The sequence below is a fragment of the Balaenoptera acutorostrata genome, chromosome 13 (assembly GCF_949987535.1).
Source record: "Balaenoptera acutorostrata chromosome 13, mBalAcu1.1, whole genome shotgun sequence".
Classification (NCBI taxonomy): domain Eukaryota; kingdom Metazoa; phylum Chordata; class Mammalia; order Artiodactyla; family Balaenopteridae; genus Balaenoptera; species Balaenoptera acutorostrata.
Window position 1 is genome coordinate 64,060,904 of NC_080076.1, and position 14,115 is coordinate 64,075,018.

The 14,115-nt window shown below is 48.7% G+C and overlaps 1 protein-coding gene across 1 annotated transcript in view; it reads left to right on the forward strand.

Annotated features, from left to right (window-relative positions):
* Nucleotides 1-549: 549 nt before the first annotated feature.
* Nucleotides 550-14,115, forward strand: part of GNAL (G protein subunit alpha L) — a 90,340-nt gene continuing 76,774 nt past the window's right edge. The window contains exon 1 of the mRNA XM_057527188.1: nucleotides 550-1,015. Coding sequence (XP_057383171.1) covers nucleotides 718-1,015 — 298 coding nt within the window. The 5' untranslated portion in view covers nucleotides 550-717. The remainder of the gene's footprint in view (nucleotides 1,016-14,115) is intronic.

The following is a 14,115-nucleotide window of genomic DNA, read 5'->3' on the forward strand; positions in this document are numbered from 1 at the left end:
TAGAAATTGTTGAAAATTATGTCTTGGACCTCCTGATTTGGAAACTTTGTCGAGATGGAAGGTGTAATGGTTTAAGGTAGGGGTCAAGAGTGTGCGGAGGTGGGTGCACGTGTGTAAGATGAGCAGGAAACAGGTGAAGCCTGTTTCCAGGCTGTTTCCAGGTGAAGGCCACAAGGTGAAGAGAGCGCCGCAGGTGCTCCGGGAATTCAAGATCTCAAAGCTAGCATCCCACCCCTTTACCTGGCCCTCCGTTCCTATTGACCACTGTCCAAGATCACAGCCACGGAGGTGTTTTAAGAGCTGCAGTGGCAGCTCCGGGCGGCGGCGGTACCGAAACGGCCTCAGCGGCACTGTCCGCGGCTGCGCACCGGGCTCGGGCACCAGTCTTTACGGTAACGAGAACTGAGACGAGGGGCGGTACTTACGGTAACATGAGGACGCGCCAGACGGCGGTATTTACGGTAAGGGGGCCGGGCCGGGCTCGGGGCTGCCTGTCCGGCCCGAGGTCCGCGTTGTCAGGTGATCTACTGCCGAGGCAGTCGCCGCCCCCTGCACCGGCGGAAAACGCGGAATGGCCCTCGGGGGCAGTGAGGGGCCGGGGGCCCGCCTCATCCGTGCCCCCCAACCTGCAGGCTGCAGCGCCGCGCCGGGTCCGCGTGCAGCCCCCTCCCGCCCCTCGGCTGGGGCCCCGGCGTGAACCCCGCGCCCCGCGCCCACATGGGGCTGTGCCACAGCCTCCGGCCGCTGCTTTTCGGGGACCCGGAGCCGCCCTTGGAGGGGGCGCGGTCCGGCCCAGACCAGACCCCGGACCCGGACCTGACCCCGGTCCCGACCCCGGCCCGGACCCCGGCGGGGGCAGGCGCGGCGCGGACCCCCGCGCAGAAAGAAAGGATGCGGCGCGCGGACCAGCAGCGCGCGGAGGAGCGCGAGGCCAGGCGGGTCAGCAGGAGCATCGACCGCCGGCTCCGCGAGCAGAAGCGCGACCTGCGGCGGACTCACCGGCTGCTGCTGCTCGGTGAGTGCGAGGGGCGCTCGGGGGGCGCACGGGGGCCGCGGGGAACCGGGCGCGGGACGGGAGGCGCGGGGGGCGTGGGGCGGGGCGCGGAGCCGGGCGCACGCTGGGCTGGGAACCGGCCTCGGGGCGTACGCGGGCCCCGCGGGTTCGGTCTCGGGTCTAGAATGGTTCTTACCCGACAGCGTCCACTTGAGTGACTGGGCCGCGAACGCTCTGCCCGGTGACTCTGCTCTTTTCCACACCGTGTCATCCGGGCCCGTGGCTCACTTGTTACCGGTTAAGGAGCCTGCCCGGGGAATTTCGTTCTCCCTCGGTTCATCCCCAGGGCGTGCAGCCGCGTAGTGGGCCTCGTGCCTCTCACCTCCTCAGCGGCGGCCTTTGTTCTAAGGGCGCGAGTGAAAGCAAGTGCACGAGGCGTTTACGTCGGTGGGTGTGGCTTGTTCCCTTTGGAGAAATAACTTCCACAGCCCAGGATACGGTCCTTCTGTCTCACTGAGTAGGTTCGGGCCTGGTGCCGTCGTAATGTTTGCTCCTTCATCAGAAGCATTCGCTGTGCCACCTGCACACAAGAAAATGGGCGCACCACCACCGGTGCTTGAAGGTACAGACCGCGTCGTTTGCTGGCATTTCTCAGCAAGCGGAACAGCCTTTCCCGTGAACAACTCGGAGACGTTCTCTGTGCTCTCAAAGCCTGTGTTTCTCATGCTACTTGTGGCTTTTAAAGTTTAAGGGGGGAAAAAACGCAAGCCGTGGGCTTCTGACCCCAATTTTGTGACCTATAAGGAAGAATAATTGTTGAGTTTTGTGGCCTCCTAGGCACAAAGAAAGAACCCGGCCCATGATGGAGGAAGATTCCTGCTTATAAATGGGTGAGACTTTTCTTTAAGATCTCGAGAACAACTAAGTCTTCGGTTTTGAAAGGGGTCCCCATTGCAAGAACGAATAACTAAAACAACACAAACCTAGCTGCTGTATCCGGTGAAATATCTGAATTCTAACATAAAGGAACTTTTTTTGGAGTAACAAAGAACAAAAAATATAGAAGTGATCAGGTTTCCTGAAAAGGGAAGAGGACACATCAGAAGCAGAATTATCTACAGTGCTAACTTCTGGAACAGGGCAGAACAATGTTTCCAGGGATCTGAAAATACAGAATGGTGATTCTAGAACCTGGTACCTCGTTAAACCACTGTGTGTGTGTGTGTGTGTGTGAGTGTTTGTGTGAGTATGAGGGGAAAACAGATTTCCAGACATACAAGTGTTCAAAGTACATCCCCAACCACACATTTTTCTGGAAAGAAATCAGAAATTACTCCAGCCAAATTTCTTTTAATGTACCAAATTAAAATAACTAAAAGGAGAGAATTGTCGTCTCAAGAAATAAGAGAAAAACAAATAAGGTCTACAGTTCTGGCAGTGTAATGTTGTTTTAATGTGATTGTGCAGCCGGACAGAAGTGTTTAAAGGATATGTGAAGCAGAAGATGCTCAATATATAGAAAAAATTTTAAACTTAACAATTCTGTGAAAGGGTCCTGGGAGGTGATCTAAAGACTTGAACGGTGAGCAGTTTCTTATAACATGTTGAGAGACTGTCCCTTTAAAGACACTGTCTCAGCCTTGTGTGTCAGCATCATATCTGACGTGTTGCATTGTCAGGTGACTCACACTTTGGGGGGAAAGTGTCCTGGATCTTCCCACCAGTGGCAGCAAGAGTGCAACACCAACTGTCCTGTCACAGTGACATTTAGTCCAGACCAGGTGTCAGTCTAACAGGGACAGTGCATCCTAGCTTCATCCCACTGTCACCTTGTGAGAATGCAGGCCCAGTGTTGCCGGGTCTTGAATTTCCAGAATAAGAGGGAAATGCTCATTTTCATCTGAAACCTCCTTATTTTTAACCATTGGCTCAAATTAATAAAACACAATCTGTGTGCCTGCTGTGGCCCACAGGCCACCAAGTCTCACCTCGGTCGGATCTCTCCCAAGCTAAAGGGACATTTCCGCAGGCCGAGCACTGGGCTGGAGGGGCAGCGGCCCCAGGTCAACACCAGCAAAACGCAGTTGACAAGACTGGGTGTGGGATCAAAATATGTAATCTGTCTGAACACATGGCAAGCGAAGCCAGGTTCCCCATCCTTCAAGTGAATCTTTCTGCCGCTGAGCTCATAGGGTCATGACACAGTCATGACAGTAGATGCCATTGATTGTTCTTCCGCCTCTTTTTGTTGACTATGACGTAAATTCTTGTTCGCTACATTCTGATTGGAAAAGTATTCATTTGATATTATCCTTTTTTCCAGATAATTATTCAAATTAAAAATGGCCAACTGTGGTTAGGATTCATGTTTATCGCTTCCTTCTATTATTTCCTGTTGTTTTCCTGTGTGTTTGGTCTTCCTCTGCCAGGAATACATCTCTCGAGATGGAAGCAGTCTCTGTGGGACACTTGCTGCCTTTCTGTTGTACTTGGCTGTTGGTAGAAACCAGAACGCTGGCTTGACCTCTGTCTGTGTCTCTAAGAGGAAGTACTTGGTACCGTCACAGAAAAACAGAATGTTCTCCACTGGGAGATTTTGATCACTTTTTTTCAGATAAATGTCTCTTTTCTTGAGTCGTGCAGTGGACTTGAGCTGCATGGACCCCCAGGACACCTCCCTTTCAGTTTGCTGCCTTGTCCTGCCCCAGCCTCCTGTAGTCCCATGGCTTTTTTTTTTTTTAAGTTTAATTTTTATTTATTTATTTATGGCTGTGTTGGATCTTCGCCTCTGTGCGAGGGCTTTCTCCAGTTGTGGCAAGTGGGGGCCACTCTTCATCGCGGTGCGTGGGCCTCCCACCATCGCGGCTCCTCCTGTTGCGGAGCACAGGCTCCAGACGCGCAGGCTCAGTAATTGTGGCTCACGGGCCCAGTCGCTCCGCGGCACTGGGATCTTCCCAGACCAGGGCTCGAACCCGTGTCCCCTGCATTGGCAGGCAGACTCTCAACCACTGCGCCACCAGGGAAGCCCAGTCCCATGGCTTTTAAAGTCAGGAGAAATTCCAGATGCTCTGGCTGTGCCTTGGCTTTTCTAAACTCACATGCACAAAACGTCCTTACAGCCCGGGGAGAAGATGCAGCCACAGCTTCTATATCACTCTGTTGTGTAAACTATCACCAGCATCCTGCAGACACAAAGCTCCCCGTTTCAAATCAGTGGAGCAAGACTCAGGAAGCAGATGTGGCCCAAGGGATGGTGCAGTGAGAACGAGCAGGTGGGGCCATGGACCTCCAAGGCCAGTGTGGACAGACCCTGAACCCACACCTCTCCTTAGAAGGAAGCACAGCCCAGGAGGGTGTAAGTTGGAGTTAATCCATCGTTTGATGTGGGGATGGCCTGTGTTCAGAAGGATGTTGGGCCGTGTTTCGGGCCACCCACTTGTGAGTTCAGCAGCTCCTGCCCAGGCGGCTCAGCAGAGAGGCATCCCCGTGGCCTAGTGCAGAGACAAGGGCACCAGCGCCATCACGCCCAGTCCGCTGGCGGGACAGAGCAGGGCCTGGAGGAAGGGAGGCCGCGTGGAGGTCACCGAAAGATCGAAGTACACTCATAGAATAGATTTGTTTTTAAAGGGGACCAGGGATTCTTTTTTTCCATTTTGAGGGGTTTGTCGGAAAACGGTGTATTAAGGTTGCACTTGGAGCAAATGCACAGCAGAACGCCCAGCATATTTCCCACCATCGAAACCCGGCACCTGCCCCACACCAGCTGCATCCACAGTCTAGTCACGACGCCCCGTCAGCCTTCATGGTGTCCCCCTGGAAGGTGAGGTTGGGCCCTCTTAATTGGCTATTAGAGCTTTTCATGTACAAGGAAATTCCATGTGCTGGAAAGAAGCAGCAAAACCCAGGGGGAGATGGCCGTTTTCTGTCCATCGTTCCCTCCTGGGCCAGGAAGGATGGTTATGTAATTCTCTCTCTCAGAAGCTCTAAAGTACCTGATACTTTACTTTAGAATCATTTCTTAATTTAATGTAACAGTGTCCTGCACACCAGCTATCCATCGATCGGTACTGTCTGGCCTGAAAGGCGGGCAGAGACGCAGCTGGTCTGATGCACTTCCCTGCACCCTAATGGAGGATGTTTATTTAATACTCAGACCCACTTCCCCCTCTGGTGGGTGGTGTTTTCTCAGAAGAAACAGCTCCCTTTTGGGCTTGGGCACAATAATGAGCTTGGATTGGCAGGGAAGGCCCGGAGCGTAATAACCAGGGTTTAGACAAAAACATTCCAGTTCAGCTGGGAAAGGAAAGTAGTCATATTCCTCTTCAGAAAAAGAAAAAAAAAAATCTAGTTACTTGCTTTCCTCATCTGTGAAATGGGATCATAAACCACCAGAAAAAGAAAAAAAATCTAGTTACTTGCTTTCCTCATCTGTGAAATGGGATCATAAACCACCTCGTAGGATTTCTTGGCCCAGCGGGGCCCCACCCATACTGGGAGAAAACATCCCCAGAGCATGCACCTGCAGAGCACTTGTTTCCAGAACAAAGAAAGGAATCCTACAGACTGACGTAAAAAGATGCCTGATTAAAACAGGCAAACAGGGAATTCCCCAGTGGTCCAGTGGTTAGGACTCCGAGCTCTCACTGCCAGGGGCCCTGGTTCAATCCCTGGTCAGGGAACTAAGATCCCACAAGCTACAAGATGCGGCCAAAAAAAAAAAAATGGACAAATGACTTGGAGCTGACAGTACACAAAAGAAGATATGTGAAAAACCAGTACACTGCCAGCATGATTGGTCATCAAGGAAATGCAAATTAAAACCACAGACAGCAGTTCACTCCTACCAGGGTGGCCTACAGACCCACAGTTCCAGTGCTGACCGGGATATAAAACAGGGTCAGCAGCCTCTCTCTATGAGGGGCAGGCCATGGGACCTAGTCAGCTCTGCTGCACCATGCAGGCAGCTGTAGACCACACATAAGCACACGAGTGGGGCTGTGCTCCAATAAGACTGTATTTATAAATGCTTACATCTGAATTTCACGTAATTTTTAAATTTTTAAATCATGAAATACTATTCCTTTGATTTTTTTTTTCCCAACCACTAATGGAGTCTTAGCTCACAGACTATGCAAAAACAGGCTGCAAACCGAAGTTTGCTGAGCCCTGATCTAGATGCCAAACCCTCACTCTCTGTTGGTGGCACAAGGACAATTGTACAGTCACTGCCCAGAATTACTGAGTAGTTTTCTATGAAGTTAAACACACATCCTATGACCCAGCAATACCACTCCTAGGAATTTACAGGAGAAATATGAAAATACGCCTTTATTATAAGAAGTTATACAAAATGCTTCTATCTGCTTTATTCAAGATAGCGGAAAACTGGGAACAACTCAAATTGTCACTAACAAGAGAATGAATACGCATACTGTGTATATTCATACAATGAAATACTCAACAATAAAAAAAGTACTGATAACATAGCAACATGGATGAGATTTTTGAGTGTTATGTATACGTACAAAAGAGTATCTACTTATGATTCTGTTTATACTGAATTCTAGAAGAGGTCAAGCCAGTCAGTGGTGATAGAAATCAGAACAGTAGTTTCAGGGGTCAGATTTCTGGAAAAAGTCGTGAAGCACCTTTCTGGGGTCATGGAAATGTTCTGTATCTTGAGTGGGACGGTGATTACACAGGTGTAAACATATGAGAACTTATCAAACTGTATGCTTAAGATCTATGCATTTCAATGTATTTAAATTTTACTTTTTTTTTTTTTAAGATAAAGCCCTTAAAAATAGTGCCTAGCATATAGTAGAGGCTTAATAAATGTTTGCTGTTTTTAAAAGGATAGATCAAAACTCAAAAGAGGGACAATTCTAATTATAGAATGAGATAATAAATTATGGCTTGCTACACCAGGGGTCCCCAACCCCAGGCCCGCAGACCCATACCGGTCCCAGCCTGTTACAAACCAAACTGCACAGCAGGAGGTGAGTGGTGGGCTAGCAAGTGAAGCTTCATCTGCCACTCCCCATCGCTCTCACTACTGCCTGAACCATTACCCCCCCCCCCCGACCATCCGTGGAAAAATTGTCTTTCATGAAACCGGTCCCTGGTCCCAAAAAGGTTGGGGACCGCTGTGCTGCACCATACCTAAATCTAATATGTGTGATACAAAGATCCTTACTTACCATTTGTAGGATCTGGGTTCTAATGATCCCAAAGATTAAACACCAGACGCTGAAGTGGGACTGTGGTATGTGAGTGAGGGCAAGGGTGGTGAAGCTAATCTCTCTGCCGTGTGGTCAGAGCGAAAGGGGGGCTGTGTGGTCAGGTTAACTGCTTCTCTAGCCATTTACTGAGCTCCTGGGTGATGCCAGGCGTCACGGGAACATCCACACTGGAAATCATTAAACTATAAACTGTTTTGTTAACGGGCCCCCTGCTGCCTTGCTACTTTTCTGTTCTGTTCTCCCCTATCTTCTCTCTAAAACGGGACCCCAAACTGAAGTTGTAAAGCTGAAACTCAAAGGCAGAAGGCTGATAGGGAGCCATTCACTGGGCCAACTGTGTAGGGAAATCAGAGTCACTTGTTTTCAACTGTGATAGAATTGCAGCTCAAACAGCCTAAGTTAGAGGCAGAGGAGGCATCAGCCAGGCTCTGTCTGTCCCGGGTCTTGGTTCTGTTTGTTCACCAGCGGCTCCAACTTCACAAAGTCTCGGGAGCCCAGAGGAAAGAGGCTCTGGTAACAGTTCTGGGTGGACAGCTCAAGTGAGAGCTTAACATTGTTTCTAACTGGTATCTGTTCTTGTCCCAGACCTCAAAGGTGCATTTTAAGATAAATGCATTTAATATTTTCTAAAATTACTTCTAAACTTAATTTCACCATTAATCTTTGATAAAAGACATTGATTTCTTCATAATTTCTTCTGTTTCCTTACAGTGATGAAATGGACAGAAACATAGATTTTTGCTATATCACTGTAAGAAAATGAAAATATTCCTGATTCCTGTCTTAGACAGTGAGTTTTATGATGTATAATCCCAAGCACTATTGCAAGCTAAAGACTGTTAGACATTTCGAAGGCAAATTGTTTCCTTGGGAGCCCACAGGTAAGGGACAGGGATTTCTCCTCTCTTGGGAGAAACCATAAGGCATCACTTAAAGTCCTGAGGTTTAAACACTGGTAGGGGTGGACCAGGGAGCAGATGAAATCTCAACAAGAAATGTCAGAACCACTAGTAGGGAAGAGATCTCAGGCATCAGAGTTTTGATTTGCTCTTTGGTCTTTGTACTGATATTTTGGTGTTTGGCAGCAAATACAATATTTAAGCCATATTTCTAAAATCTTGGAAATGACACCCAGGATGTGACGTTTGTGGGCTGGACGGTTCACGTCCTCTAATGCGGAGAGATGGAGCGTTTTCTCCTGAGACGTGAGAGAGAACGAGATTCCCCGCCTAATGTCAGGCTGTTCTGAGGCCCTTCAGGACCCGACCACGTGTCTGCCATCACGTGCGCATGTGTGTGTATATGTCTCTGTGTGTCTGTGTGTGTGTGTGTGTCTGTGTGTGTGTCTGTGTCTGTGGGTGTGTCTGAGTGTGCATGTCTCTGTGCATGTGTGTGTGTGCGTGTCTGTGTGTGTGTGTGCGACTGTGTGTGTGTGTGTTTGTGTCTGCATGTCTGTGTGTGTGCATGTGTCTTTGTGTGTGTATGTGTCTGTGTGTGTGTGCATGTCTGTGTGTGCCTGTGTCTGTGTCTGTGTGTGTGTCTGTGTGTGTGAAATATCACTGAGAACCGCCCCTTCAGGGCACGTCACACCGTCTGTCTCTGTCCCTCTGTCCCTCTGTCACTGCCATTTCTGCCCCCCCCCCACTGCTCCCTCTGCCTGGAGAACGGGTCCCCTTTCTTGCACCTGCATGAACTCGTCTTAGCTTCACATCTTGCCTTTGTTGTTACTCTCTCTGTTGAGAAGCCTTACTTGATGCCCATTTTTTCTTTCCCTGGGCAACTCTTTCCTTCACAGAACTTACCCCATTTTGAATTACATTTTCATTCATGTGTTTGCTTAGCGTTGACGCCAGTAACCTCCTGGGGCCAGAGACCTCATCCTTCAAGTTTCCTGCTGGTCTTCAGTGTCCTGCACGTGCCTGAAGGCATGTTTTTCAGTAAATGCGTGGATGTCAGGCTAAGGTCAGATGGTGACAGGCAAGTGTAAGCGCTGGCCCGGCAGGTGCCCTGTCCCCTCGCTCCCACCCCCGCTGCACCCCAGCAGGTGGGGACTGTAGGGTTGACCGAGGCTCTAGACCAAGACCACAGGGTCAAGTGGCAAACTTTTCTTTCTTTTTTTTTAGGAGGTTACTTTGTTTTAGTATTTCTTAATCGAGATACTGTTGACAGAAAACATTATATTAGTTTCAGTTGTACAACGAAATTATTCAGTATTTGTCTATATTGTGAAATGATCACAATAAATCTAGTTAACATCTGTCACCACACATAGTCACCAAAAAAATTGTGTGTGATGAGGACTTTTAAGGTCTACTTCTTAGCAACCTTCAGGTACACGATACAGTATTGTTAACTGTAGTCACCATGCTGTACCCTCCATCCCCAGGACGTATTTATTTTACAGCTGGGAGTTCGTACCCTTTGTCCCCCTCCCCCCATTTCTCGTGGCCCACTCCCCTCTACACGCACGTGGACCCACCACACCAAAGCATCTGTGCCGCCTCCTCGCTGGCTCCTTGGCTTCCCCTGGTCCTCTGCCCCTGGAATCCCCTCCCCCATTTTCAAAGGTCATCTCGGGTGTTACCTCCTTTTCCAAGCCTTTCCTGATCCCCTCTGTCGGAAGTGTCCGCTCATTTTATATGTAACTCCCTTAGAATACCTTTCCTTCTGCTGTGGACATTCATAAGTTTACCTGAAATCCATGATCAGACTATATCCTATGAGAGTCACGTCCACTTTGATTTATCTATTAAACCTCCACACCACCTGGCAGAACCTGGCATAAAATAAATGGGAAATTGTCGTTGACAAAACAGAAATGAGAACGTGGAAGTCCCGCCGTGCATTTTAATTCCAACCCAGAAAGATTGCCATCTGTTCTTTTCTTAATTGAAATATAATTCACATACCATGAAATTCACCCTTTTGAAAACTGTACAGCTCAGCAGGTTTTTAGCGTATTCACAAGGTTGTGGAACCATCACCATTACCTCATTCCAGAACATTTTCATCTTTCCAAAAAGAAGCCCCCTGCCGCTTAGCAGTCACCCCTCCCCCTGCCACCCCTGACCACCACTGATCCACTTTCTCTCTTTATGGAATTGTCTGTTCTGGACGTTTTGCATAAAAAGTCACACAATATGTAGTCTTCTGTGTCTGGCTTCTTTCACTTAACAGGATGTTTTCACCCATATAACATGGACCAGCACTTCATTCCTTTTTATGGCCAAATAAAGTCCACCGTATGGATCTGCCACCTGTTACTTATTATCTATTCATTCAGTTGGTAGATATAATAGCTAAAATGTGTGTTTCCACTTTTTAGCTATTATGACTAATGCTGCCATGAATGTTCGTGTACAGGTTATTGTCTGGACATATGTTCTCATTTCTCTTGGGTGCATATCTGGGAGTGGAATGCCTTGGTCATATGGTAACTCTGTTTAACTTTTTGATGAACTACCAGACTATTTTCCAAAGCAGCTGAATCACTTTACATTTTCACTGGCAACATGTGAGGGTTCCAGTTTTTCCAATTTTTCCACATTCTCATCAACACCTGTTATTGTCCATCTTTTTTTTATTACAGGCGTCTTAGTGGGCGTGGAATGGTATACCCTGTGCTCTGGATTTGCATTTCCCTAATGACTAATGTTGCACATCTTTGGGTGTGCTGATTGGCCATTTGTACATATTCCTTTGAGAAATGTCTTCAAATACTTGGTTCCTTTCGTAATTGGGTTATTTGTCTTTCTGTTGTTGCGTTGTAGTAGTTTCTTAAATATTCTGTCTGCTGGAGCCTTTTGTTCTTAACCACGTGTAACTCTGCACCTTATGCCCTAACCTGCAGAATATCTGTTCAATAGTGAATAACGTCAAGTTTTGCCTCCATTTTTATAATTTTAATTGCCTTGTACAATTGCCTTGCAATATCAAGAGTCTTAATTCCAAGTTTCTAGATATGGACCTTACCAACATTTACATATTTATGGAGGGGTGGGTATGTGGAATTTTCTAAGACGTCAATATACTTTGAAACACTGTTTTATCAACGTAAATGTGAAATCAACAGAACCCGATAGTTTATGATGAACAGGATAATTTAACAGCAGTAACACAGAAATACAGGGACATCGGGGGGATGGAAAACAGCGGCCTTAGGAAGAGGGGAGGGAGGGAAGGAATGGGTAGGGGAGGCTGTGTATTTTGAAATAGGCGCATTGTGAGCTTTGACTAACTGACACGTGAGAAATTGCAAACAGAAAAGGAGAAAAGAAGCCGGGAAGGAAGCGAAGGTGGGGCCGGGCTGTGGGGACCCAGGGCCTCTCGAGGCGAGGCAGGTGCGCGCGGCCGGTCGTTCCTGCGTTAGTCGCCAGGTGGCGCTGCGGCGCGGGAAGTCCGATGGATGGGCAGCAGCTGCTCCCGGACCGCGGTCCGCACTGCCCGCCGGGCGGGTAGCGGGGAAACCGGCTTGTACTGAGCTCCCAGGTGTGAGTGGTGGTGCTGGGCGAGAAGTGAAAGCGAAGGATGCCCTGCCAGTGGCAGAGCGGGCCCTGGAGGGGGGGGGGGAACCCCACTGACAGGGCCCTTACCTGTGCACACCTGCATGCGGCAGCATCCCCCAATGGCAGTTAGAGGCGCCTCCTTTGTGTGGTCCCTTTTATCTCCTGGGAATAATTGTTCTGTGTGCCCGTGTGATGCTGTACATCCCCAGACAGGTCATGCACCTGTCCATTCTGCACGACTGTTCCCGCCATCTCTGTCCCAGGGAGGGCACCCCGCCTCCTGACGACCATCGGTTCTAGTTTTGTCCGGCCTGTAATCAATTCTCCACGTAAAACTTGCCCCATTCCTGCCCTGCTTCTGACAACTTTGACTTCCGGCCGTCCTGGGGATAAAGAAGCATCCCTAACAGAACCCGCAGCCGGACAGCGTGAGTCATGACTCCTTGGGGCAACACTGGCCATGCCATCAGCACTGCATAAATACTCGGGGAGACCGATGATAAACTCCACACAAACAAAATCCAGCTCGCCAGCAGGCAGGAAGGAAAGGAACCAAGAAATGAGTGAGAGGGGTTCTCGCTTCTCTATGACTGATGTTATGTTCCCTTCTCCCCCCCCCCTTTATTTATCTCTTTGTTGTTGGCATGGACACATGGTATTTCTATATTTTTCAGTGGCTTAGAAGTCACTCCTGTCCTTAAATACCTTGGTGCTGAAATCATCCCAGATTTGGCCAAACGGGAGCCCCTTCTGTCTGGTCTTGTGTTCTCAGGAGGTGCCCCCAGCATTTGAAAGCACTTTCCTACTTTCTGGCATAACAATGTTCCAGATTTATCTGTGGCTCCCCTGCCCCAACCCTGGAATCTGCCGTTTCTCTGAGGAGGCCTGGCTCCTCTGGGTTGTGGGTGATACTGAAGACCAAGGCCTGGGCACTAGGTGCGCTCACCGCCACTGGCGTGTCTAATGCCTCGTCTTTTCAGCAGACAGAACAAGGGAATAGATGCGTGTGGCACATGCACAGGCGTACAGTGTACACACACACGTATGTGCACATAATCACAGACACATACATACATACTCTAGACATCACAAGCTCATTCCGATCACTACAATTCCAGTCCATCCCACGGGTGTTCCTTGCGTTTCCCCATTCCATGTTTGTCCGTCCTCTTTCTCTGAAAATCCTGGTTCTCAGTAACCACCTCAATGCATCTGTCCACCTGCCCCGTCCTGTCATTCATGCACCTAAGGGTTTGGGATTTGCGCTCAGAGTCTCCCTTTTGAACCTCAGTCTTGAATTTATCTGTCATCTAAATTCATCAAACGGTTCCTACTTAATGAGCAAATAAACCACGAATGGGAAATACAGACGATCCCTAGGCTCTGTCTCCCTTGTTCACAGCCCGCAAGCTTCAGAAGAGCCCGTGCAACCTTCCTGGGAAAGGCCCATAGTTCCCACCTATGATGGAGCAAGTTCATGTTCTGTTTAATTTCATATACAGGTTGACATTCTATTACAAGGAAAACTGTTGCTTTAGACTCTGTAACTGAGCCAAATTCTAAAAGAAACCAGTTGCTAAGGCAACTGAGTGAAGAGTTAATTAATTCATCAGTCATTATATGCAGATTAATCTGCCTGTGTTAGCAAGGAGGTGGGCTTGTTTGATTTCTTGTTTTGGAAGAGAGAACGGTGCGATTTTTTCCCCACCAGTCAGAGTTCCTTCTGGAAAGGGCTCAGGTTTTGGGATCAGACAGAGCTCCACCCCCATCAGGCCCCTGTGGAACCTTCAGACCAACAGCCTTCTCTGCAAAGTGTGGATAATCTTGTAGCTGTTGCAATGATCTGATCAGATGAGCCACTAGAAACAGAGCATCTTTCAGTGTCTTTTTAAAAATAAGACGAAGGGTGACTTACAAAGGTTAGCACACATCGCTCTAGGGAAGGAGGTGACATTTTTCTTCACTTGTGTAATTGACCACACACCCCTATGTGCTCCCACTGTAATCTCTACAGAATCCCGAGGACTTGATTGCACGTCTGCCCCTCTCTCCTAGCCGTTTAAACTGCTTGCGATCAGGGACAAGGTCGAGTTCGTCCTTGTAATCTCAAGGCTGCGTGTGTGTCGGATTCAAAAAATGCTCTACGGTGAGTGAATGATGGAAACTCACCGCTTTACAGGCGCCCTTGGAGCCTCCTTCTGACTCCAGGGTCTGCACCGCCACCTGCTGGTCAGAACTATAACTGCAGTAGATGTTTGTAAAGGAGGAATTGAAGTCACGTGGCTGTAATCGGAAGCCTCAAAATGAATAGCGGGAAACCACCAGAGAGAAGGATTTCTCTCTTCAACCACGGACATGATGAAGACCCTAAATG